The sequence below is a fragment of the Carlito syrichta genome, unplaced genomic scaffold, assembly GCF_000164805.1.
Source record: "Carlito syrichta isolate Samal-C Ts95f unplaced genomic scaffold, Tarsius_syrichta-2.0.1 Scaffold308004, whole genome shotgun sequence".
In the NCBI taxonomy this organism is placed as follows: Eukaryota; Metazoa; Chordata; class Mammalia; order Primates; family Tarsiidae; genus Carlito; species Carlito syrichta.
In genome coordinates, this window is record NW_007252100.1 from 468,538 (window position 1) to 495,673 (window position 27,136).

General features: G+C 51.2%; 1 protein-coding gene across 1 annotated transcript in view; it reads right to left on the reverse strand.

Annotated features, from left to right (window-relative positions):
* The window catches only part of PROSER2 (proline and serine rich 2), a 25,593-nt gene extending 5,411 nt beyond the window's left edge, over nt 1–20,182 (reverse strand). Inside the window, exons 1-2 of the mRNA XM_021715900.1 lie at nt 20,045–20,182; nt 2,419–2,671 (exon numbers count right to left, since the gene is read on the reverse strand). Of these exons, the coding sequence (XP_021571575.1) occupies nt 2,419–2,671; nt 20,045–20,182 (391 nt within the window). The remainder of the gene's footprint in view (nt 1–2,418; nt 2,672–20,044) is intronic.
* Nucleotides 20,183–27,136: the final 6,954 nt, after the last annotated feature.

Here is a 27,136-nt window from a genome sequence, read left to right on the forward strand (position 1 = left end):
CTGGAAGGCAAGCAGAGGCCAGTGAGCCGCCGTCTCGCGCGGGAAGGCGGGACGTCCCCCTCCGCGGGGCCTCGGCGTCTCGGAGGGACGGAGCGTCAGCTCCACGGCGAAACGCCCTCGCCGCGTTCCCCGGACCCGCAGCGAGGAAGGAGGCCTTGTTCCCGCCCGCACACACGTGGCCCGGAGCGGACAGATCGCGATGGCCGACGCACTGCGAGGCAGACACGGTCCCCACCCGGGAAGACCCTTCGAAGCAGCTTCGGAGGCTCTGTCACCCGAGGCCGGTGACAGGAGGTGACGGCAGGCAAGTGGGGCTTTACAAAGGGGAAACCGAGGCTGCAACGTGTGTGGCACCATCGAGACCTCCAACGGGTTTTTGTTTTGAGTCAGAGTCGCACTCTGTCACCCCAGCTGGAGTGCGGTGGCACAGTCATGGCGGTCACTGCCTAGACCTGCTGGGCTCAGGTGATCCTTCAGCCTCAGCCTTCCAAGTAGCTGGGACTACAGGGGTGCACCCTCACACCTGGCTAATTTTTTGATTTGTTGCAGAGACGGGGTCTTGCCAAGTTGCCCGGGCTGGTCTCCAATTCCTGTGCTCACCAAATTCTTGTGTGACCCTCTCTCTCACCTTGGCCTCCCCAAAGTACTGGGATTACTGGCATGAGCCACCATGTATGGCTGTCCTGCCTTTCAATAGCTAATTTTATTTTTAATTTTTGAGTCAGTCTTACTGTCGCCCAGAATGGAGCGCATGGCAAGCCTGCGACCTCTGCAGCCTCAACCTGCTGGGCGATGGCGATCCTTCCGCCTCAGCCTTCCAAGTAGCTGGGACTACAGGCGCATGCTACCATGCCCAGCTAATTTTTTGATTTTTTGTAGAGACGAGGTCTTGCCGAGTTGCCCAGGCTGGTCTCAACCCCTAAGCTCAGGCAATCCTCTTACCTCGGCCTCCCACAGTGCTGGGATTACAGGCGTGAGCCACCGTGCCCAGCACCAGCAGGGCTTCCTAGATGGACACGTGGCCGTGTCACCTCTATGACAGAGAAATGTCCGACAGCCCCAGTAGCATTTACTAGGCTTGCCTGTGATATACACTGAGGATACAAGAAAGGCTCGCAGCAGGTCACCTGCCACCTGGCTGCACAAACACAGCTGTGGCTCTCTGCCTGTGTCTTCTGAATCTCACGTGACACCTGCCACAGAGTGGACACCTGGGGGTGTTGTGAGAATACCATGTTAGAGAACTGGTAGGTGGGGTGGCTTAATTTCAAACAGTGTTCTCCTTGGCACCACTATGGTGGGATCTGACATTCTTAAAGGATCAGCTGGGTCAAATTGCTCTTAGGAACCAGACATCAGCTGGGTTCAGTGGCTCAGCCTGTAATCCCGCACTTTGGGAGGCTGAGTTGAGCGGACTGCCTGAGCCAGCAGGTTCGAGACCTGCCTGGGCAACTTGGTGAGACCTCATCTCTACAATAAATCCAAAAATTAGCTGGGCGTGGTAGCACGCGCCTGTAGTTCCAGCTACTTGGAAGGCTGAGGCAGAAGGATGGCCAGAGCCCAGCAGATTGAGGCTGTGGTCTCGGGTCACTGCATCCCAGTCTGGGTGACAGAGTGAGACTCCAACTCAAACAAAAAAAAAAGAAGAAAAAAGGAACTAGACATCAAAACCGAGGTGCCATAAAATTGGGAAATCCGTGCTCCGTTTCTCTGTGAAGGGCTGACTGCCATCCAAGCTGCATGCTTACATGGAGCCCAGAGCCGTAGTGAGGCTCTGAGGGTCACACAGGCTTGCTTAAGACACACGCACACGCCGTGCTTCTGGAGGCTCCGGACATGTGACGGTATCTGGTTGTTGCAAAAGCAAATGCTCCCTTCTGCTTCATCCTCCCCTTCCCATCCCACCCCCTTGGCCGCCCTGGCTTCCAGGATCCTTTCCAGTCAGGGAAGACACCAGAAGGGCTTTCTCTTTGTCGCATTCCCTCCAGTCCCATGGCAGGACGTGGACAAAGAGGGCCTCCGTCAAGCCAGGTGTGCAAAGTCAGGCTGAGCTGGATTTTCATTCCGATCTTTTTTCTGAACCCACAGACTTTTCGTTCAAATACCCTCCGCACCTCAGACAGTTGCGCTACAGAAATGAGGGCTAACTTTGCCCTAAGACACAAACACCGTGTATACTTTCTTCATAGAATAGAATAATTACTGGAAGCCACTTCCAATTTCTTTCCTTCCGTGTGTGCACGCAATCAGCCCCATTCTTTTTTCCGGCCCTTCTGGCATTTCCCTTTGTTGGACAAACTACCCAGAGGATGCTTCTCCCTACACAAACCTGACCAGCCCCGACAGCTCTCCTGGCAAACACAGGCAAACACAACCAAGATGCCTGTGTCTTGTAGGGCTGGGGCTGGTGCCTCTCACCTGCTGCCCATGTCCCCTCTGGAAGGCATGCAGCGTCCCCAGCGCCAGGAGTGGGCTGCACCAAGTCGATGACATCTTCAGGCTCGGCGGGACTGGACGTGTGCTCCTCCAGGGACGGGGGAGAGTGGCAGCGCCCACCTCCATCACACAGCACTGGCTCCTCAAAGTCGTCTTCCAGGGACCCGATCGTCTCTTCAAAAAACAGGATGACGTCCTTTTCCTCGTGGGTGAGGTGCTTCAGGCTCTCATCGTCCTGGGGACAGGTGTGAGGAGGGAATGGAGGAGAGAAAACAAACAGCAAGTTCACTGAAGAGACAAACGTCCCAACTGAGTAAGGATCGCTGTGCAGCCCGGGGTAGAATTCACTGTCTCCCAAAAGTCCCTGCCATTCGGGTCGCTCCACCGACAAGCCGTGCCTGGCTGTCCCTCACCATCGTTCCCGATGGAAAAGAACAGTGTCAAAAGGTGGAGCAAATCACAGATCCTAGAACCTGAGGTGGCCCCTGGCTTTCGGTTCCCGCTGAGTCCGTGAGAAAAAGCCCTTCTCCTTCAGGACCCCTCGGAGAGCTGCCCATGCCATCAGACACATTTGTTCTTTCCATAATAACACCAGGAAGCCTCTGGTTAAAGATGCTGGATGGACCCATGTGTCTCCTCTCCCTCCAGAAACTCTACTAAGACAGCACAGGGAGTTTGCAAAGGCACAAGTTGCAAAGACAAAAATAACAGGGAAAGAGACGACTTTGGAGACCCACATGCCCTTTAATCAGATTCACCAATTTCTAACTTTTTTCTACGTTTCCACATCCTCTGTGTGTGTGTTTTTTCTGAACCCTGTGAACATGGCTGCTGCATGGTGCTCCCCCTCGCTACTGGAGTGGGTGTGTTTTATGAATGAGACTCTTCTCTCACAGAGGAGTGATCGTGATGTGATCTCCGCTCTCATGAGATCTCATGACCTGATTCTCTTGTATGTGACCTGCTTTTTCACTCTGGGAAGCTTCTGGCGTCTTTTCTTGGCTCTCATTGTACTGAACGTTCACAGTGACGTGCCTCGGCATGGGTCTGTTTTATTTTTGTTCACTAGGTGTTACTTTTCACTAAGTATGAAATAATTTCAAAACAAACAAGCAAAAGATCAGGAATCAGAATAACAACAGACTTCTCAGCAGCAATACTGGAAGCTGGAAGATAATGGAGAGACTCCCTCAAAATTCTGAATAAATGGTGAACTAGATTTCTGTATGTAACCCAATTATTAATTAAGATTACCACAAAATAAAGATGTTTTCAGGACATGCGAGGTCTAAAAAACTGATCTCCCGTGTCTGCCTCTCTCAAGAAACTACTGTAGGGGAAGCAGGGGTGTAGGCTGTCCCCTAAACAAGGGAGCGAGGCAAGAAAGGGAGCCAGGAAGGAGGAGTGTCACCGTGGGGAATTCTGGAATGATGGTGACATCCCCAGGATGCCAACTGTACCGTCCACAAGTCCAGGGCAGGCCAGCGGGCTACACAGCAAACCGAGCAAGCAAGCAAGACCAAGACCATCACCAACCACAGAAAATACTAGTGTTGCGAGAGAAAGCATTCATCTATCAATCTGTCTACAGCAATGCATGCACCCACACACACACATATATTAATTATGGTCGTATTTATAGTAGCAGGAAAAACAAGCAAAACAAGAAACAACCTAAATGTCCAGCAGTAAGGGAATGGTCAAACAAATCATGGTACTGTCATACTGTCACAGATGGAATAGTATACAACATTTTCTTTTTTTGAGTAGGAGTCTCACTCTGTTGTCCAGACCAGAGTGCAGTGGCATGCTCCCGGCCACCACAGCCTCGAGCTGCTAGGTTCAGGTGATTCTTCTGCCTCAGCCTTCCAAGTAGGTAGAACCACAGGCATGTACCACGATGCCCGGATGATTTTCTGATTGTATTGCAGACATGAGGTCTTGCCAAGTTGCCCAGGGTGGTCTTGAACCCGAGTATACAACATTTTAAGTGGCTTTTTCAAAAGAATATAACGTTAAGTGAAAAAAGTACAGACAGAAAGAGAGGTGTCTCAATTTGATTTAAATACATGCACATACAGGAAAAGATCTGGGAAAGAAATACAGCAGAATGTCAGTAGTGGAGGAAAATTACGATAAGTAGTAAATAAACAGGTGTGAGTTGAAGGCTGCTTCCTGTTGAGGGGGAAGCCAGGGGTGGGAATATGAAGAATGGACACTTTTCATAAAGCTTGTAAAACCGTTTATAATTCTACGAGCAGGGACTCTGATAAAACAACAGAATGTGGTGGAAGCAAAGGTGATTAAGAGCTGACCCACACGGTGTAGAGGGATGCTTTTCATCCTGGGATCTGAGAGGCTTTCAAACGTCCATCCACCAAAAGCATCTCACCTCCCCCCAGCCCCAGAGAGGGCCGGCGGGCCACGTGATTTCAGAGACTTCTCTCTGGTCGACGGCACAGTGTGCTCTTGCTTCAGGGACAATTAACACGAGAACACAAGCATATTTCTCAAACTAGCCCAGTCATCTTGGCTTAATCCTGAAAGAAGGATGACTCGGGGAGGGGAGAGACCCTGCCAGCCTGGTGGGGGGTGGGTAAGCAGGTGGAACCCTGCCAGGGAGTGTGGGGCACGTGTTGAATTTGAACCTAGATATGGTGTCAGGGCCATAAGATGGATGTCTGCTTCAGTAGAGAGACACGGCCACAGTTTTCCAAAGTGGTTGGACTGACACTTCCTATCAGCAGGGTGGCTTGCACTAGAGCCCTGCCTATCAGAGGTATGTTGGTGTCGCTCACTGTGGCTTTTGATGTCATGTCCATGAAGATTAAGGGTGCCGAGCATTTTTTTTTCCATAAAACAGGTTGAATATTCCTTATCTGAAATGCTTGGGACTAGAAGTATTTTGAATTTTGGCATATTTGCACACATAGCGAGATATCTTGGGGATGGGACCCAAGTCTAAACACTGATGCTTCACATATACCTTATCTTCATAGTCCAGAGGTAATTCTGTACAATAGTTTTAATAACATTATGTTCGAGACCAGCCCGGGCAACTTGGCGAGACCTGGTAGCTTGCGCCTATAGTCCTGGCTACTTGGAAGGATCGTTGGAGCCTAGCAGGTCGATGCTGGGGTGGCCATGAGTGTGTCACTGCATTCCAGCCTGGGCGACGGAGTGAGACTCCATCTCAAAACAAAAACAAAAACAACAACAACAAAAACTTGACGCATGCAACAGTCTATGTACACTGAGCCATCAGAAAGCAATGGCATTGCCTCTCCGCCACCCACGTGGACGGTCTGTGGTTATCTGGCATCACCATCAATCCAGCATCTGAATTCACATGTTACTGACAAAGCAATCATTTTCTTATACTTATTCACACATAAGTACTTAACAGTAAAGAATTCGACACACATATCTGTTGTGCTCACAAAAGGTATCTCTCAGCTGAAGGGGGCCGGTGGGGGTGTTTTTCCCTTAGGGGTAGTGAATTAACTGTGTGCTGTGCGCCTGCTTTTTGACTGTGACCATCACATGAGGTCAGGGGTGGAATTTTCCACTCATGGTGGGGATCAGAAAGTCTGGGACTCTGGAGCATGGGATTTCATATTTTGGGGTTAAGGATGCTGAGCCCATGCTTTCTGGCCACTTGGAGACCCTCTTCACAAAATGCCCGTTCAAGTCTCTTGCCTGCTTCTCTATCCAATTGTCTTAAAAAGTGTAATTTGCCGGAGTTCTTTCTGTATTCTAGACACAAATCTTCTGCCATCTATATCTACTGGAACATTGCACTCAGTAGCTTACCGTCTTTCTCTTAATGGGGGTCTGTTGATGGCTAATCCTTAGTTTTAATGTAATACAATGTATCAATCTTTTTACAGTTGAAAATCACCACCTACTTCATGGTCATGAAGAGAGTCACTTTTTTCATTCTAGAAGCATCACTGCTTTTAACCTTCCACACGATTGCCACAGCAGATATGGAGCGAGCTTTTGTCTGTGCTGCGAGGTCATGACTGTTTTCCAAATTGATACCCAATTGTCCCAGCACCAGTCTCTGAAAGGAGCACCCTTCCCCAGCAGGTCTCCTCTGTTGTTTAACAGATGACAGGACTCGTGTTGGTCTGTGGGACTCTCTTTGCTGCTCATTTGTTTACTTAACTGTTCATGCACCGATAAACCACTATAGTTATTAAGATCTTTTTTTTATGTAGTAAATCTCAATATCTGGTGAAGTCCTCCGGGCTCTTAGGTCTGGGTGACCTTTTCTTGGCTCTTTTTAATTTCCATATAAATCAGCTTGTCAGTTTCCACAGTGCATAAACACACACACCCCTACAATGATTTTAATTGAGACTGCATTCCTCAAATTGAAGAGAACTGATGTTTTGACAATATTTTTTAACCCACAAATATGGTCTAAGCCTTCATTTATTTAGATTTGTGGTTCCCAAAGTGTGGTCCTTGGACCAGCAGTGGCATCTGGGTGCTTTTTAGAAATACAAATTCTTGGGTCCCATCCCAGATCTGCTGAATCAGAAACCTTAAGGTGCTGGGCCTGTCCGCCTGCGTTCACACATACCCTCCAGGACACTGGTAGACGCACCGAGGTGGGCCTTGCATCTCCCTCACAAGACCTTGCAGTTTCAGCGTCAAGAGCCTACACGCTTTTTGGTCCTGTGTCCTCTGAGCTACCCGTGACGGCCCTCCCTCCACCACATTTCACTTCCCATCATTCTCCCCTCCATGCTCTGCAGCAGGGGCAGCTAGCTTTTTGGTAATGGGCCAGACAGCAAAGGTTTGGGGCTCTGTGGGCATTAGGGTGGCAACTACTCATCTCTGTCGATGTAGAAAAAATATTCAAACGCTACTGGCAAAGCTGCGATGCGGGGGGGCGTGGGTTGGTCTGCAGGCTGCAGTCACTTCTCGCTCTACTGAAATCAGTCATTTGCTGTTTCCTACGTCTGTTTCTACACCCGCAATGCCCACTTCCACCGGCTGCATCTCACCATCCTTTTCCAACCGACTCCCACAGCGCCGGCCACATCGCACATCAGATCCTCTAGCACCCACCAAGCATGGGCAGACAACACAGCGTGAGGAATCTTCTCGCTGTCCAGAGTTTACCATCCAATGAGGGATTCGGAGAAGAAGACTGGAGAGGATGCTAGCGTGTGGAAGTCCTATGACGACCTGAGCATGGTGTTATGGCAACGCACAGCCTGGGCACCAGCTCACACTGGGGAGGGGAGTCTGAGCAAGAAAAACTTCACAGAGGAAATGGCATATTAGTCAATAACCTGGAGGAAATGGATGAGAGTTAGGCAAAAGGAACAGGCATGTTAGATAGGCAGTATTTTGGAAAGATTGCAAGGGTTATAGTGCAGAAAATACTGAATATGCTAAACGATTCAGATGGGAGTTAAAAGACACCTAAACTAGCGTGGTGGTGATAGGAAGGAACAAACGGAAGGAAATGGATTTGAGAGAGATTTCAGAAGTAGATCAGCTGGATGCAGTGGCTCACGGCTGTAATCCCAGCACTTTGGGAGGCTGAGGTGGGAGGACCTCTTGAGCCCAGGAGTTCAAGACCAGCCAGGGCAGCAGAGTGAGACCCCCATTTCTATAAAACTAAATGTAAAAAATAGTAGATCAATTCCTTACATAACGTTTGACTTTTACTCCAGTTAGCTATCACGCGTGTTTTTCACCTCCACCAGGCTTTACACAGAAACAGAAGACCCCTGTCCGGAGCGGCCCACAGAGCTGGTGGTTCCAGGACAATCGGCTGTCCCCACGCGTGTCTGTTTTGACCCTCAGGCAACCAGAACACGAAACTTTCCCAAGAAATCCAGCACACGAATCATTCTGTGACTTTCAAGAATATGCCGAAGACTGGCAGAGCCGTCTTGGGGTGACGGCCCACACCCTGCACACCTCTCCCCCCAGCTCTGGCTCGGAATGCCCTGCTCTCCCGACTCGCCCGCCGACAGCTCTTCGTCCACACAGAGTGGCCTAGCTCGGCAACTCCACACACGCACCCTGCAAGTCTGAAATCACGAGGGGTCCGGCATGATGAAGACCCTCTGGCTGCCAGTTACCACACTGCGGTGTGGTGGGATGACACGATGCTGAGAGCCGAGACTCTGGCCTTCACCACAACTGTCTGCTGGACACAATGTCAGGGACATCAGCTGATGCTCGCCACCTGCTCCGCCCATGCAGAGCAACCTCGGGAGGGCATCAGTGGGGCCGTTCGCCCGGCGACAGAGGACCTCCCTTGGTTAGGTGGTCATCATTCCCTCTGCTCGTCGAGTCAGCAGAGTTAATTGGGTGCTGGCCCAAAGAGGCCTTCAGCTGGAGACACATGCCAGCTCCCTCACTAGCTCAAAGTAAGAATGGACTAGAGGCCAGGTGCAGCGGCTCATGCCTGTCATCCCAGTACTTTGGCAGGCGGAGGAGAGAAGATGGCCTGAGCTCAGGTGCTCGAGACCAGCCTGGGCATCTTGGTGAGACCTCATCTCTATAAAATATAAAAGAAATTAGCCAGGCACGGTGGCATGCACCTGTAGTTCCAGCTACTTGGAAGGCTGAGGCGGAAGGATCGCCGGAGCCCAGCAGGTCGAGGCTGCGGTGGCTGGGAGCGTGCTACCACCCTCCAGCCTGGGTGACAGACTTGAGACTCCGACTCAAAAAAAAAAAAAGAAAAAAGAATGGACTAGAAGGCCCCCCCCTAAGTCGGCCTCAAGCAAGCAGGGGTTCCCTGTGAAAAACGAGCCTAGGGAGGGATGTGCCCACTTGACTGTCGTGGCAGGTCCAGCAGTGCTGCCCCCATCTGAGAAGGTGAAAACGGGGCTTCTAGGTCCAACAACTCTTCTGTGGGGGGTTGAGACCAGATGGAGTGGTGGCCCTGCTCTGTGTCGTCCTACACACCTCCTTTCTGTGACACACGGCACCACAGGTCCTCACGTAGGGCTCGCAAAAGCGCCACACTCCTGAGTTCCTCAGCTGGGTCCCCCTGAGGTTCCTTCCTGTCCTGCTCACTTTCGATGTGTCCAAAAGGAGCCCGAATCAATTTCTTTCTTTCTTTTTTTGAGTCGGAGTCTCACTCTGTTGCTCAGGCTGGAGTGCAATGGCACCCTCATGACCACCGCAGCCTCTCGACCTCCTGGGCTCAGGCAATCCTTCCGCCTCAGCCTTCTGAGTAGTTGGAACCACAGGCATATGCCACCATGCCCGACTAATTTTTTTGATTAACTGTAGAGACGAGGTCTCTCCATGTTGCTCAGGCTGATCTCGAACCCCCAAGCTCAGGCAATCTTCTCGCCTCGCCTCGGCCTCCCAAAGCGCTGGGATTACAGGCTTGAGCCACCGTGCCTGGCCCGAATCAATTTCAAGCAGGTGGGCCAGCCGGCACGTCCCCAGGGCCTGGGGGACTCCAGCCTCGTGTCCTGACCAGCCTGGGGCTCTCTGGGGTGCGGGCTGGGCGACTGGCATGTACCCTGAGTGCCTCCTCTGCGATCCCCCAGCCTTGTGCCTTGATCCAAGGCAGGGCCCAGCGTGCCAGCCCATCTGTTGCCTAATCCCCAAGGCCAGGCCTCCCTCCAGATGAGCCTAGACTCCACTTGCACCTGGGAAGGGAAGGCAGGTAGAGAAACCGCAGGGCCAAGGACAGGGCAGGGGCAGGGTGCTTTAGGGCCAGAGAAAGGGCGTGTGGCCCTTGGCCAGGAGAGGCCCTGTCTACCTCCCTCTTTCTGAGGGACTCCGGACTCACCTGTCTCAGACAGAGACGTTAAAGAGGAAGACACACGTGGTCCGGGCAGAGCCCCGAGAGGCAGCTCGGCAGAGCCAGAGCGTGGGTCAGTGGCAGCCAGGGCAGGGGACTGTGGCGATGGCTGCACACCCTGTATACATTAAACTCCACTGAACGGTGTGCTTTAGACAGGCAAACCGCATGAGGTGTGAGTTAAAGTGCAAGAAAGCTGTTGTATTTAAAAAAAAAAAAAAAAGCACAAGGCAGCAGCTACTGGGGGAGGCAGAAAGTTGGAAGGGGGTCCCTGCTGGGCCAGGGGTACACCTGGAAGTGGCATTTGCTAACTCACTTCCCAAAGAGCCAAGCAGACAGGAAGTCAGGATAAACAAAGACAGCCGCTTTTCAGAAAAGAGCTGGAGAAAACACGAGTCCATCCCTGTTAGTCTGGAGGGTGGAGGACCGACAGCAGGAAAAAACTCCCATTCTGTAAGCGATGACTTTAAAGAACCAATTGGGATTGTGGAGTACAGGGTCGCCCATTCAGGGTACACATCTCCAGATGCTGGCTGGTGTGGTGGCTCACGCCTATATCCCAGCACTTCGTGAGGCCGAGGCAGGAGGATGGCTTGAGCCCAGGAGTTCGAGACCAGCCTGGGCAACATCGTGAGACCTTGTCTCTACAAAAAATCAAAAAATTAGCCAGGCGGCTATTCAGGAGGCTGAACCGGGAGGACTGCCTCCCAGGAGGCTGAGGCTGTGGGGAGCCTTGACTGTGCCTCTGCATTGCAGCCTTGGCGATAGAGTGAGACCCTGACTCCAAAAAAACCTCTAGATGCTGGAATAACATCTGTCCCACCATGCTGACTTCAGCTAGTGTCGACAAAAAACACCGCTCTGCTTCAAGAATGTAAGAAACATTCCACCTTAATATGTATGTTATGGTTTTAAAGAAGCCATTTCTTTCTTCCTTTTTTTTTTTAAGAGTTGGAGTTTCACTCAGTCGCCCAGGTCGAAGTACAGTGGCATGCTCCTGGCCACCCCAGCATTGACTTGCTGGGCTAAGACTATCCTTTCTGCCTCAGCCTTCCAAGTAGCTGGACCTACAGGCATGCGCCACCATGCCCAGCTAATTTTTTGGTTTACTGCAGAAATGAGGTCTTACCGAGTTGCCCCGGCTGATCTCCAACCCCTGGGCTCAGGCAATCCTCTCGCCGCTGCCTCCCAAAGTGCTGGGATTACAGGTGTGAGCCACCACGCCTGGCTTGACGAAGCCACTTCTAATGTGTTCAAACCAGAAAGTAAAGCACATTCGACATACTCAGGTGATCATAATGCACACAGAACAAGCCCCCATGAAAGGAACGACATACATCCCTGTCCAGCTGATGTTTACACCCTCCTGCACAAAGATGACAGAAAAAAGGTTGGTCCAGCCCACTTGAGCTCAGAAGAGCACACCCCTAAAAGGCTGGGTGACAACTTTTTAACCAAAGCTAGCAATGGCTACAGAAGCCAACGGTCCAGCTGTGTCTGCGCTAGCACCGATGTGGGGCAGGGGTTTTGTTTTTGGGGAAACAGTAGCATAAAAAAACCTTTGTTTGGTTGAAGAAAAAAGCTGAGAGGGCTTGAAATACTTGTACTGAAGTCACCCCTGCCTAAAAAAACCACTGGTTCTTGCTGCAATAATTAAGATCTTAGCCTTTTGTCTTTGCTTTGTTTTTGTCTTAAACAAAGAAGTCTAGTTCCACTGCAGACTAAGACAATTGTGGCAACTTCTTGTGAGGGATGAAAAAAAGAAACAGTAGAACGCTATTCTAGACCAAAGACAGATAGACACAAAAAAGGGTAAGTGGCAAAGGAGACATCCTGAGATGAGCCAAGCATCTCTTCACCACGGTCTTCCCTGGGTGGCAGAGTGTGACCTGATGTTAACATCACATCTCTCTTTTTTTTTTTTGAGTCGGAATCTCACCTGGACTTGTGTCTGGCCGGAAACAGACACAAGCACACCAGTGAGGAAGGCGACTGGACAGCTTTGGTTACAAAACCAAAGAAAAACAGCCTCCAAGGATTCCAGTGAAGTTCCTGGCGGCTTTTAACTTCTTAACCTGGCAGTCGAGACCTGGAGGCCAGTCTTGATCTCTCCTAAGGACAGCTGGATTAAGACAGAGACACGAGAGTACGTGGCAACAGAGGCACTCTAGGACCCCACAAGGCTGAAGTGCAGTGGCACGATCGTGGCCACCGCAGCCTTGACCTCCTGGGTTCCGTAGATCCTTTCGCCTCAGCCTCCTGAGGAGCTGGGACTACAGATGTGTGCCACCACATCTGGCGAATTTTTAAAATTTTTTTGTAGAGACAAGGTCTTGCTCTGTTGCCCAGGCTGGTCTCGAACTCCTAGGCTCAAGCAATCCTTGTGCCTCAGCCTCCCAAAGTGCTGGCATTACAGGCATGAGGCACCGTAACCTACCTATCTCCCTGACACTTGAGCAATGCTTTATTGATTTAATGATCTTTATTGATTTAATGATCTAAGCTGATGAGAGACACCGCTCCCGCAAGGGTGAAACAGAACAGGGGCACGGAGAAGAAAAGACAGACAAGTGGCTCCTGACACAGCTTTAAATGAGCTGCTCTCCCTCGGCAGCCTTGCCAGCGAGACCACAGTGCGAAGCCTGACGTGCTGCAGCTTGCAGGGCTTAACTCCAGTGATCTCTAGCTCGACGCCACTGTAACGTCTCACTGCAGCTGAGACCTGGACTTGTGTCTGGCCGGAAACAGACACAAGCACACCAGTGAGGAAGGCGACTGGACAGCTTTGGCTACAAAACCAAAGAAAAACAGCCTCCAAGGATTCCAGTGAGGTTTCTGGCGGCTTTCAACTTCTTAACCTGGCAGTCGAGACCTCGAGGCCAGTCTCGACCTCGAGGCCAGTCTCGACCTCTCCTAAGGACAGCTGGGTTGAGACAGAGACACGAGAGTGTGTGGCAACAGAGGCACTCCAGAACCCCACCAGCGCGTGTCATGTCATCCTGGCTCACCTGGGCTGTCTCCCTGTTACCTTGTGAGTTCTTAAAAACAGTAACACTGAGTTTTATCTCCTCATCGAACAGCTCTTGTATGTAGTAGGCATTTACTACATGTTTATTTTTATTATTTTGGGTCCAAGTCTCTCACTCTGTCGCCCAGGCTGGAGTGCAGTGGCATGCTCACAGCCACCGCAGCTTCGACTTGCTGGGCTCAGGTGATACTTCTGCCTCAGCCTCCCAAGTAGCTGGAAGTACAGGCATGTACCGCCACGCCCAACTTTTTTTGATTTATTGCAGAGACGAGGTCTCTCCATGTTGCCCAGCCTGGTCTCAAACTCCTGGGCTCAGGCAATCCTCTCACCACTGCCTCCCAAACTGCTGGAATTACAGCTGTGAGCCATCGTGCCTGGCCTAAAAGTTTATTACTATTATTTTTAGAGTTGGGGTCTCACTCTGTCACCCCGACTGGAGTGCAGTGGCACAATCACGGTTCTTTGCAGCCTCGACCTCCAGGGCTCAAGTGATCCTCCCACCTCAGCCTCCCGAGTAGCTGAGGCTACAAGTGTGCACCCTGGTGTTCAGCTAATTTTTAATTTTTTTGTGTGGAGATGGGTCTCGCTTTGTTGCCCAGGCTGGTATCAAACTCCTGGCCTCAAGCCATCCTCCCACCTGGGCCTCTCAACGCGCTGGGGTTATAGGCGTGAGCCACTGCAGCCATCCTCGAAATGTCTACTGAACTGAACTTTTGTAAGTGCACTTTAGCTATGACTTAAAATCGCTGTGTGACCAGGAGAGTTCCGATCAGTCTGGGGGAGACGCCTGAAAGGAGGGACAGGGTTACCTCCTGGCTGGCAGGAAGGCATTTCCTCCTCGCTCCGCTGGCCCCGCTTCCTCCCTGAAATCACAGAGCCCTGGCGTGTCGGTTTCTGGCACACTTCTGAGACTCCCGTCTAACCCAGCCGTGCGTAAAGCTCCACCACCCCCTACTTTGCCTTCTTATTCCATGAGCTGCAGGCGAGGCCACAGACATGAAAAGTTCTGGAGAAGGAAGGGGTCACTCAAGAGCCGGAATGGCTGCCTGGTCATGGGCACGTGCTGTGACTTTAGGGCCACAACACTTGTTAGCTTAGGGAAAAGGGGGACTTCCAGACAGACCATGGATTTTTTGCGGGGGGGACAGGCTCTTACTCTGTCACCCAGGCTGGAGTGTAGTGGCACCATCACAGCTCAACACAGCCTCAACCTCCTGGGCTTAAGTGATCCTCCTGCCTCAGCCTCCCAAGAAGATGGGACTACAGGCGTGTGCCACCATGCCTGGCTAGTTTTTTAATTTTTTGTAGAGATGAGGTCTCACTGTATTGCCCAGGCTGGTCTTGAACCTGGGCTCCAGTGATTCTCCTGCCTCAGCCTCCCAAAGTGTTGGGATTACAGGCGTGAGCCACCGCACCCAGCAGTCCACTGAATTTTAAATCTCTAAAAACTCACTCATGAATCTAGATCATCGTTTTTGTCCAGGTCAGAGGTAAAAATGACAGCAAGTATGACTGGGATGTCCCCACCTCGCGAATTCCCTAAGAACCATGGGGTGAAGGGTCCCACGCTCCTCAACCAGCCACGTCCTGTCTTCTCCGGAGGAAGCTGCGGTGTGTCTGAAGGGCGGGACAGGCTCCAGGACACACTCCGGACCGGAGAACACTGGCAGGAGGCGGCATGGCGCCCTGGCGGTGCACCAGGACGGCTCCCGAGACGGCGTGCATACCGGAGACGCCAGCTCCAAGCGGCTGAGCATCTCCGGTGACCTAACCCCGGAGGCTTCCTTCAGCAGCCTTAGCGAGCTTTCCTTTGGAGTCACATTGCCTCTCAAGGTCGTAAGTTCCAGAACCACACGACCAGCTCCGGAAAGCTGTGCTGCCTTGTACTGCCAAAGGAAAAACACATTTGAGGGACAGCCTCTTAGATGCCTAGGATTTGGCCAACTAATTCCAGTTCTGGCTATACCTTTCAATAGAAAATGTTCACAGGCAGAATTCTTTATTAAAAAAAAAAGCATGCCTCATAAGAGTGGGATTCAGGACACTGGAGCCACACAACCAGCCTCTTGAGAAATGCGGACTCTGCATACACTGCCCCTTCAAACAACCTCGGCCATGACGGCGGCCGTCTGGACAATCAGAACAATCCTGTGGGAGGAGTTCTTTTAATTTTTAATTTGCACTGGCTCAGGAGAAAAGTTTCTAAACAGCAGAGATCTTGTTATATTTTAGGCAACACATCAACTAGTATTTAAAAACTTCAGGATACTCTCATTGCACATCAGACATGCATCCTGTATCTTCTTCTTTTTTTTTTTTGAGTTGGAATCTCACTCCGTCGCCCAGACTGGAGTGCAGTGGCCGCTCCCGGCCACCGCAGCCTCGACCTGCTGGGCTCCGGCGATCCTTCCGCCTCAGCCTTCCAAGTAGCTGGAACTACAGGTGTGTGCTACCACGCCTGGCTCATTTTAGATTTATTGTAGAGATGAGGTCTCGCCAAGTTGCTTGGGTGGGTCTTGAACCTCGACCAGGTGGGCTCAGGCAATCCTCTCGCCTCAGCCTCCCAAAGTGCTGGGATTGCAGGCTGAGCCACCGAGCCTAGCCTGTGTCTTCTTTTTTAAAAAAACCTTTGCTTAAAAAATACTTCCACAGATCAGGACTAGGCTGTTTTCTGTAAAAGGACCTTTGAGAGGTGCGTTCACAGGCCATACAGGGGAGACCAAGAGACACTGTGTCCTATGCACCTCTCATGACCCATGGCTGACTCTACTTCTAACGAGAAAAGTCACAGGAGGGACCTGGTGCGGCGGAATGAAAGGCAGGCATGTTGCTCCTCTCCAAACGTACACGTCCAAGAAGCAGAGGGCGACGCTGAAGGTGGCACTCTGGCAGGAACTGCCCGCTTAGAGCAGTACTTGGGGAACGCCCAGTCGGACAGCTGGTTACACGCTAGGTGCCACTGACTAGCAAACGCGGAATTTTCTCCGTGGAATGATAACAGATGCCGACTCGACGTATCTCAGTAACTGCTTATGAAGGAAACACTTGCAAACAGTTAACAGGCCTGAACGGCAGGTGAGGAAACACGACCGGACATTCCGCCATCATCGGGGCAACCCTGGTGGCTCAGGGGAACTCGCAGCAGAACCATGTGATCAAACACTCGTCGCACGGATGGAACCTAGGCCATGCCTTGTAAGGGTGGATTCAGGACGCTGTCTCGGCGATTTCGCGGTCACCTACGTGAGGGTGCCATGGGGCACATCACAGCAGTGTTGCCTGAGAAGCTCGCTGGACACAGGAGAGCTGAGCAGGACAGAATGGGCGACTTCTAAACTCGCAGCGATGCCCCAACAAGGCCAGCAGAATAAGAGACATGGGAGACACCAGGGAGGAGGGGAGTTCCCTTTCGCCAGCTTGCCTTTAGTTATCGAAGAGAAAGTAATTTGGAGACTGCCGATCGGGGAGGTAGAGGAAGGCCCAATGAACACGAGGGGGTGGGGCAGAGGAGCTCTGCCCTCTTGGAGGCCACGGCGCCCTTGCAAGGGCCTTGAGAGAGGCTTACTCTCCACCCACTCTTCTGAGGCACGTGACCCGATGTTTATAAATCTGCACCATCTCTGAACCTGATGATATGTCTAATATCTTATATTATTAAAAAATTTCCATGATGAAAAGTTTCCGATTAAGCCATTTCTCTGTGTGACTTTGGAGCTGAAAGTTATAGACTCCTTGCAAACGAGAGCATTTCTCTCTGTAGGTCTCCCCTGTGTGACATCTTGGACAAAGAGCCAATGTAATGCGTGTTCTCCAAATTTGCCAGAGGACCAACCTGAATATCCCATTTGCCTGGACATTCTCTGAGAAGCTGTATTCTCCTTTGTTCTGTAAAATACAATAGAGCTGAATGTATTTACACGGCCGTGTCCAGTAAACTCCCCAAGTTCATTTTAGCCCTGCTTCTCCTGGTCAGCATGTCCCGCAGGGGCTCTGGCTACTTCGACCCTCCTAAGAGCTTCTTTTCGTCTTCGCCTCAGCCTCTGTGGGTTTGGAACCACCGAGGTCACCAGATGGGAATAAGCGACCTGCTCCCTACCTGCTGTGACTGCAGCTAACCGCGGCCCCGATGGTCGGTTTCTTGGGGGATGGTCTTGGCTGAGAGAGACTGCTTGGTCAAGGCTGCACCTCCTTCCAGGGGAAGCCCAGGCCCAAGCCTGCCACCAGCAGGTCTGAAGGCCCCCATGACCCAGTGTGGGGTGGCTGAAGGGACCCCGGCTTCAGAGTGCCTGAGAACAGCAGAGGCCGCAGGGTCTGCACCACAGTTTGCCTACTTCTCTGCCTGGTCCCCCACTGGCTTCCTGGCACAGATGGTGACCCTGGGAACACGCCCAGGACGTGCCTCCTGCATCTGGCCTTCATGTCTGCCCCGGGGACGCAGAGGTGCACCAGCTTAGTTGGTCATCGCGGGTTGCAGTCACTAGGATGTGCGCTCCACTGCTGTGCCCTTGACTCTTGAGTAGTGAGTCAGCATTTCAGCCGATAAAGCACACACCTAAGCATGTGCACACACACGAGACAGGAGGTTAATACAGAAGGGTCAACTCTACTCATCAGTGGACAAGTCTTAGGGGTAATGAAGTTCTGACTGTCTTTGGAGTTTGTGTTTGAGCTACCACCCAGGACTGATGAACAGGAGGCATTATGGCCGGGCTCGGTGGCTCAGCCTGTAATCCCAGCACTTTGAGAGGCCGAGGTGAGTGGATTGCCTGAGCCCACCAGCTGAAGACCAGCCCGGGCAACTTGGCAAGACCTTGTCTCTACAATAAATCAAAAATTAGCCGGCGTGGTAGCGTGCGCCTGTAGCTCCAGCTACCTGGAAGGCTGAGGCAGAAGGATCGCCCGAACCCAGCAAGTCAAGTTGCGGTGGACAGAGTGAGACTCCAACGCACCCCCCCCAAAAAAAAGGAGGCAGGAGGCATTACTTGGTTCATATAAAGTAGTAACTGTCCTTCCCCAGATTCAAAACATTTGATACAGTTGGTATCAGGGTTTCTCCCAGGAGGAAAAGAACATCAGGTATTGCATCCATTCTCTATCAAGAGCCACAGTACAAACAAAACATTACAAGTTATGCTTCAAGTTCAACAAGAAAGTGAGTATGAAAGGCAAGAAAATAATTCAGATATCCTTGAAGTTGAACTCCTGGGCTCAAGTGATCCTCATGCCTTAGCCTCTCAAAGTGCTGGGATTACAGGTGTGAGCCACCATGCCCAGCCTCAGATATCCTAATTCACTACCCCTTTACTTAGACACCAGGATCATCTGGGGAACATTCTCAAGTTTACCTCACCACCCCATGCACAAGGTAGTCTCTTAGTTAGCCACTCCAAGTTTCAGAATTACCCCTCACTACCAGAGTAGGACTGCATTCTAACTATTCTTTGGAGAACATTCTCCACTAATTATTGGAACATTAATCTGTATGTCTGTTTTGCATATTCTTTTAAAATGTATCTTTTAAGTATAATCTTTACTTATTAGAGACAGGGTCTTACTATGTTGGCCAAACTGGTCTTGAACTCCTGGCCTCAAGTGATCCGCCTGCTTCGGCCTCCCAAAGTGCTGGGATTTACAGGCATGATCCACTATGTTCGGCCTCTATTCTGAACTATTTGTAGGCTCTCGGATATTCAGAAAGTCATTTGTTATATATTTTTCTTTTGATGAGCCAGCCAAATAATATTTATTACACACTACCATGATGGTTTAACAGAAGAAGATATGCAACAGGAGTCTATAAAAATTCTATCAAGCCGGGCTTGGTGGTTCAGCCTGTAATCCCGCTCTTTGGGAGGCTGAGGTGAGTGGATTGCCTGAGCCCGTGGGTTCAAGACCCGCCTGGGCAACTTGGCAAGACCTCATCTATACAATAAATCAAAAACTAGCTGGGCATGGTAGCGCGTGCCTGTAGTTCCAGCTACTTGGAAGGCAGAGGCGGAAGGATCGCCGGAGCCCAGCAGGTCGAGGCTGCGGTGGTCGGGAGCGGCCACTGCACTCCAGTCTGGGCGACAGAGTGAGACTCCAACTCAAAAAAAAAAAAAAAAAAATCCTATCAACCCTATTAACTGCCCCATGCCATGGATACCTTCCTGCCAGCATCATCAGGGCTAACGGTAGGGCTCAGCACATCCGAGGAGTCCCGTGCTCCCACGAGAAGAAGGCGGCTTGTGGCTCCAGCTGGGGTTCTGGGCCGATCCCCTCCCGCTACGGATGGAAAGGTCTCCCTCTCCAGAGGGTGAGTATCCTGGGGTGGGGGCCAGGGATGGGGGAAGTGGACCAAAAAGACCATCTCAACTCAAAACTAAAGACTCTCTGTAAGATCCCCAAGGTGATGTAAGGGCCTGGACTCTGAGAGAATCAGCTCCAAAAGCGTTTCTGTTAATGGGTTCACAAGGCCATGCCAAGACGGGCTGCTTGGATCGGGGAGCTCTCCTTTTGGTCCTCCACGCTCGCCCGGCTCTGCTGCTCCTCCAGGCCTTCCTGGGTCCGAGCGGCCTGCGCTACAAGCTGCGGCGGGGATCTGCCCGCGGCTGTGGGTGATGCTTTGTATTTGCGCAAAATTTAGGATGATCAAAAATAAAATGCCATTTTCACAAAGAAGCATCCTGAAACACCAGTCCTGTCAACCCAGAAGGATTTTGCAAGAGATCCCTTGAAGGGAGGGGGCGGGGTGCACAGTCAACCCAGCAAAGCCTGTGAGGGCAGGAAAGGACACCGTCACTCACCAGAGAGACGCTTCGGGTCCCAGAACTGCTGCTCTGACTCTCCAAGCTTCCGCCTCTGCTCAGGCCGCTGAGTCTGCAGCCGGGAGACGCGTCGGGGTCCATCTCCGAGGAGTCTGACTTCCGGTGGGCTATAGGCATCCCCACAGAATCCTCGGGAGTGGCTTGGTCACAGGAAGTGGGGAAGGAAGCCAGCGTCCCATGCCGCGGGAGTGGGCTGCTTCTAGAGAAATCAAACACCGAGTGATACCGGTCAGTGAGTCCAGACAGGAAAATGCCTTGTCCTTCAAAAATGAAAGGCCCAGCACCAGTAAGATCCATCTCGACTTACAGACTCAACTGTCAGGATGGAAGTAATTACAAAACCCCATGTCAACTTGTTTAGGGATGCTGGTTTCCATCTCTCCTTTAAATTGTTGCCATTCTGAAGACACAATGACTTAAAAATATGTACATATTTTTAGAAGAAGGGGTCTTGCTGTGTAGCCCAGGCTGGCCTCAAACTCCTGAGCTCAAGCGATCCTCCTGCCTCAGCTTCCCAGTAGCTGACACTGTAAGTGCATGCCACCGTGCCCAGCTTTGATAATTTTTAAGTAAAGACTGTTGTATTATTAAAAATTATTCTGGTGCTGGAAACTTGATAGAATAGTGTCTTGACACCTCTCCTACATGGAGAGCCTGCACTTTGAAGCTCTTTCACACTCAGACTCAGGCTTTCCCTGTCTTTTCTTCCCCAGACACCACAAAACTGCAGTCCCTTCTCCAGTTCCGTCACAGTTCAGAGTTGGGTGAGGTGACAAGTTGCTCTTGGGAGTCTGGTTGACATCCCAAAACGGAAGACTCTTTGGAAGCCTCCATGCTACCATATCTTTTACGTAACAAGTAAACTGCCCGAGGTTAACACTGAGAGGAAGTTCCCAGCTTGACTTCCAGGAACAAAGACATCAAAGCCGTCTCTTGCCAGCCCTTCCTTTCATGCAGTCCTATGTCCTTGTTAGCAGGACATCCAGTCTAGCTCCTGAACAACAGAAAATTAAGAGAGTTCAACAGAACCTTCTAGAAGACAAAGAAGACTGATAGGAATAAGCATCTCGTTGATGAATACTGAAAAAAAGATCATTTATGGAGAAAGTCCAAACAACACTGAACATCTTTGGGGGACCATGTCATTTACTTCAAGACATTACCGTGAAAACCTTCTCAGAAATCCTGCAGAGATCTCTGCCATAAGGACTTTAAAAGCTCGTCCTCGCCCCACTTCTCTTCACTTTTCTGGTGAGTCAGCACAGGTCAATTGGCCATTTAAAAGCAAGACTAGGCCGGACTCAGTGGCTCAGCCTGTAATCCCATCACTTTGGGAGGCTGAGGTGAGTGGAATGCCTGAGCCGGTGGGTTCGAGACCAGCCCAGGCAACTTGGCGAGAACTCGTCTCTACAATAAAAAACCAAAAATTAGCCGGGCGTGGTAGCGCATGCCTGCAGTTCCGGCTCCTTGAAAGGTTGAAGCAGAAGGATCGCTGGAGCCCAGCAGGTCGACGCATGGGTGGTCGTGAGCGTGCCACTGTACAACAGCCTGGGCCATGGAGTGAGACTCCAACTCGACAAATAAATAAATAAAATAAAAGTTAAAAGGAAAAAAACTCAGCAAGGCTAGGAAACTGGAAGATTCTGAGCATATATACTTTAAGATGTCATTATTCATAAAAAATAAAGATTTAGCGTGGAAGGTCCGGGTAGATCGGCAACTCTCTTCATCTTCCCTGTACAATCCAGAAGGACCCAGAATGACCTAGAGGGAATGACCCACTAAGCCCTCCTTTCGCCATCCCTCCCCTGCCCACCTCGGGACCAAACGGTCACAGCCAGGTACACAGACTAAGGGGGTCTTTCTGGTATGATGCTAGTCAAAGCTCCATCCTAGGCACAGGGCTTGCGGGCTTGCCACACCAGCGCGCTGTGGCGGCATCTCTGCTCCCGACCCTGCCACTCACAAGCAACCACCTAGTGGGCGACCTGAAGCTACCTGCAGATTCTGCCTCTGCAACATCAGTTGTGCCCACTTCCTTTCTGGTCCCGCTCCCTAGTTCAAGACATTGTAGCCCATGCCTGCATCACTGCCATAGCCAAGTGTCTTTGTCTGTTTTATGCAGCTATCACAGAAGACCAGAGGCTGCGCAGTTCATCACGAACAGAAGCTCCTTGGCCTTGTGGTTCTGGAGGCTGGGCCGTCCGAGATGGAGGGGCTGCATCTGGTGAGGGCCTTCCTGAGTGCCACGATGTGGTGGCAGGCACCATATGGGCGAGTGCGCGAGGGTGCTGGAGGGCCAAACTCACTTTTGTAACAAACCCACTCGAGATAACAACAGGAGTCCCTGTGAGGCAGAGTCCCTGTGGCCCAAAATGTCTCAAGGTCCTGCCTCTCCTGGTGTGTTGAGGATTAAGTCTTCAGCATGGGAACTCTGGGGCGCAAGTTCCAACCACAGCAGCCACCCTTCTCCATCCTTCTGCTGGACTAATCTCGGAACACCACTCTGACGTCACCACCCTCCCCAAAGAAACCAACTTTAACCCACACCCAACAGGCTTCAGCATCAATGCTTCCTCCTACCGATCAATACTGGCTTCCGCCTGAGCCCTCACCTCCTTTCCAGCCCGAACACACTCTGTGATGTTTGCTGTTTTCCTGCTTCACAAGGAACAGGTTCAAGGTGCTCGAGAAAGATATGAATGAGAGTCAGCCATTCTGGAGAGCACCCATCTATGCACCGATTCTTTTTGCTGTTTTATTTTAGAGTTGTGGGGTACAAGTGAGGATTTGCTAAATAGGTACAGTGCGTGCAGGTGAGGTCTTGGCTTCCAGCAAGCCCTCTCTCCCCGGTAGTGGACACAGTGCCCACTGGGTGGCTGTATGCCCTTGTCCCCCCCGCCATCAACAGTGCCCAGCAACAGTTGTTCCTGCCTTTGCAGGCACTGATTCTTTTTTTTTTTTTTTTTTTGAGTTGGAGTCTCACTGTGTCGCCCAGACTGGAGTGCAGTGGCTGCTCCTGGCCACCGCAGCCTCGACCTGCCGGGCTCCTTCCGCCTCAGCCTTCTGAGTAGCCGGAATTACAGGCATGTGCTACCACACCTGGCTGATTTTTTGATTTATTGTAGAGATGAGGTCTTGCTGCCCAGGCGGGTCTCGAACCCGCGGGCTCAGGCAATCCACTCACCTCAGCCTCCCAAAGGCGTGGGATTATAGGCTGAGCCACTGAGCCCGGCTTAGGCACTGATTCTTAATCTAAGCGACATATCAGTAACTCTTTGGAACTAGAGCCTGACCTACTGGATGCATTTATGAAGGCCAAACCTGAGCACATGTGTTTTTAGCATTCCACACATGCCTCAGCCGCATGGCGCCAGCCTAGTGGAAGACAGATGTGGAACAACGTTCAGTGCCATTACAGGGGACACGGGCGTGCCAGTGCTTCCGGGTGGGTTTGGAGACGTCACAACAAAGGTAACAACTAAGCCAAGCCCTGAGAGACACCTGCGGTTCAGGGAGACTGCTGGTTACACACTCTGATGGGCAACTCCAGAGGGAGAAAGATGGCCACGCAAAGGCATGACGTGCGTGGCCTGTCCGCAAGACGGTGATGACCAGGCCAAAGCACTGAACTCTGCACAGGCACGAAATGGGCTGGAAAGTGGGGGCAGAGAGGAGCCAACAGAGGGACGTGGGCAATGGGCTGTGGGGAGAGGAGGCTTGGATTGGTGAACTTCACCCACGGGGAGGGGAGCCATCGGGGGTGTACACCCAGTAAGCAACAGGGTGAGGTTTTTGGTCTAGAAAAATAACTGACAGTAGTTTGAGGGTGGACAGAACCAGGGGGAGACCTGAAAGCAACCAGGACACTATACACTCTTTAAAAAAGAATGTGGCAGCTCAGTGGTCTCTGAGACATCTCATGTGTGAAAAAGGCAAGAGAAAGACCAGAGGTTAGTACAAGTCCGCTTTTACAGGGAAATAAGGAGAAAACATATGTGCGTGTGCTTTTATGTGCAGAAAACCCTTCTGGAAGGACAGACAAGAAAACGCTAACAGTGCTCGTCTCTGGGGAGCGACAACGGGATGGCGGTGAGGGGGCGGGAGGGACGCGCCTTCCTTGAATGGCCTTTCCTATGCTGCACGTAGTAACTTCTCAGAACGTGATGTATTTAACAGGCAATAAAAGCTGTCACAGATTATTTCACAGCTCCCATAAGAGATGACGCAGACCTGAACACGGCCGCGGCTACAAGGGAAGAAGAGGGAAGGGGTGAGAGGTCAAAGGCAGGAATCCCTGAAACCCCAGGCAGGAGAGCATCTCTATGGTAAAAGGACAGGCTAACAGGGGCCGCAAACATGCGAAACAGAACAAGGACCCGAGACGACCCAGGAGTCCATCAACCGAGGAGACCCTGTAAAAGGTGGGTCAGAGGGCAACCCCTTCGGGTCCCCTCCCACTGTGGGAACGTTTCTGTCCTCTCAATAAAGCCTGCTTTCTCAAAAAAAAAAGTTGGGTCAGAAATCACCCACAGTGGCTCCACGGGAAGCAGCTGTCCAGGACGCAGATGTGAGGTGTTCTGAATCTGGGCTGTCACAGGAGAGAAAAAGAGAAAGCATTGGCCATGGGGGACTGCAGGGCTGAAGAAAGGAATTTGGGGGTTGCGTGTTTTTGTTTTGTTTTGTTTTTTTAAAATTTATTTTTCTTTATTTTTTCTTAAGAGAGAGAGAGAGAGAGAGAGTTTTGTGTTGTTTTAAGGACAGAAGCTTGAGCCTATAAATGGGCTAAGGGAAAAGAGGAGGTAAAAACCCTGGAGCGAGATGGGTCCTCTCTGGCCGTCAGTGGCCACCCCGCCTAGCCGGCCTGCAGAAGGCTGACCAGTGCTGGATGAACGCCATGACCGCGGCTCCTCCTGGCCGGGGAACGCTCCGTCATCCTAAAAAAGAGCCAGGAGGAGTCGAAGAAGAACCAAACGGCACTTTTTAAAAAGGGAAATGTAGTCATGATTTTAAAACTCAGTGGATGGGGTAAAGAAAAGATGACAGCCAGGTGGAGAGAGCATGGGAGAAGGAAGCTGATCGGAAGAGCCTGTCGTTGGTCCGGAAGGCAGCACAGAGAGACGGGCGAGCCGATGGGGGTGGACACGGAGGAAGGAAGGATGCCGATGTTTAGGGTTAGGTCTCGCTGGAGCGCCAGGGAGACCAGAGGCCGAGAGGCAGTATGTATGTGTCAGGAGACAATGGCGGGGAGTCCTCAGAATCCGTGAAAGATGCCACATAGGACATTCTCCGCCTGAGGGCTCCGCTCTCCCCCAGGATCCACTCTCAGATAGGGCCCCACCCCCCAGGATTCACTCTCGGTGGGTCCAGGGACTCCACTCCGCAGGATCTGCTCCCCATCATTCTCTAGCCTCACTCTCCGGCCTCAGGAGCAGGAAGACATCAGGTGGGCACCCTCGCCGGCTGGCTTCTTACTGAGTCCAGTCAGTGGCTCCCTCTCCACCAGGCCCCTGCAGTTGGTTTGTCCTTCTGGCTAAGAACACAGCTTCTGCGGATGCCTCTCTCCCACCCTGCCCCTCCCTTTGTCCCTTGGGCCCAGGGTGCCATCGGCCACTGAGTGTTGCTGTCTTCCAAGTCCTCACCATCCCTGTTGCTCTCCCCACGCCCCACCTGCATTTCCGAAGACTCTATGGGTTCACTTCCCTCAATTCTCTTCTAGTCTGTCATCTATAGCCCGAGAAGGACGTCAGTTCACAGATGGAGGATTCCAATGCCCCCCAACAGAATATATGTTTAAAATATATAGCTAGCATTCACAACGAGACTGTAGAACACTAGAAACAACATGGGAAATTTGAAAGCCACCGCAAGTCTTAAAAGGAGCCACAAAGCAGTAGCTAAAAGACCGAGGGAGGCCAGGTGCTCTGAGACACCTCTGGTGGGTGTTAGTTGGTATAACCCCCAGGAGGGTGGCTGGACGGTATCTATCAAAATGTGAAACACACACACACATACCCACCCATGCACCAGACAGTTCCACTTGGAGAAATGTATCCTACCGATAAACTGCACTCATGCAAAATGATATATGTATAAAGTTATTCACTGGAAAACTATTTGTAATAACAGAAAGAAAGAAAAAGAAAAAGAACCGAAGTGTCTACCAAAAGGGACAGGCTAAATACATCAAGGGCACGTCCACGCAACTGAGTACTAATTCACTGCAGAGAATGGGAAGCTCTCTACACACCAACGAGTGAAGAGCTCCACGAACATCACCAGGCAAAATGCGCAACACCTAGGACCACACGTCAAACACCAGGCTTTGTGCAAACTGAGAGATTACAGGAGAAAGACTCACGCCTGTATTTGCTGTTATGCGCATAAGAGACTCTGGACGGACACGCGAGCCAGGAACAGCTGCAGGTGTGAGGGGTCGGGCGGGTGGTGGGCAAGAGCTAAGTGGGGAGTCTTTAGAGTACAAGTCCCGGTTCTAACCACAGGAATGTGTCACATATGGAAAAACCTGAATAAGACGTTATAAAACCACTCACGGTGGCCTGGTGCAGTGGCTCATGCCTGTAATTCCAGTGCTTTGGAAGGCTGAAGCAGGAGGATTGCTTGAGGCCAGGGGTTTGAGGCTGCAGTGAGCTACGATCACGCCACTGCCTTCCAGCCTGGGCGACAGAGACTTTGTCTCAAACACACGCTCAAAGAAAAGACAGATCATTTTCAAGGAGTGATAATCAGTCTGACTTCTTGTAACAGTGGCACTGGAGACCAAAATACTGAAGAAAGACCCATCCGCCAAGACTGTGTGAACTAAAAAATATATTTTCAAGAGCAAGAGTAAAACAGTACAGAAAATGCACATTTCTAGAAGTTCTGTTTCCTCTGAAATCAGGTTTGAAAAAAGATTTACAAACACACACACACACGGTGCCAAAAATGTACACACATTTTAAGAAAGGAAAAAACGGTCTTAAAATCTTAATGCTCTGTAAGATGCATACAAGTCACCTTCGACTTCTGTGATTACAAGAGATGGACAGAATGGTTGCCATCAACATC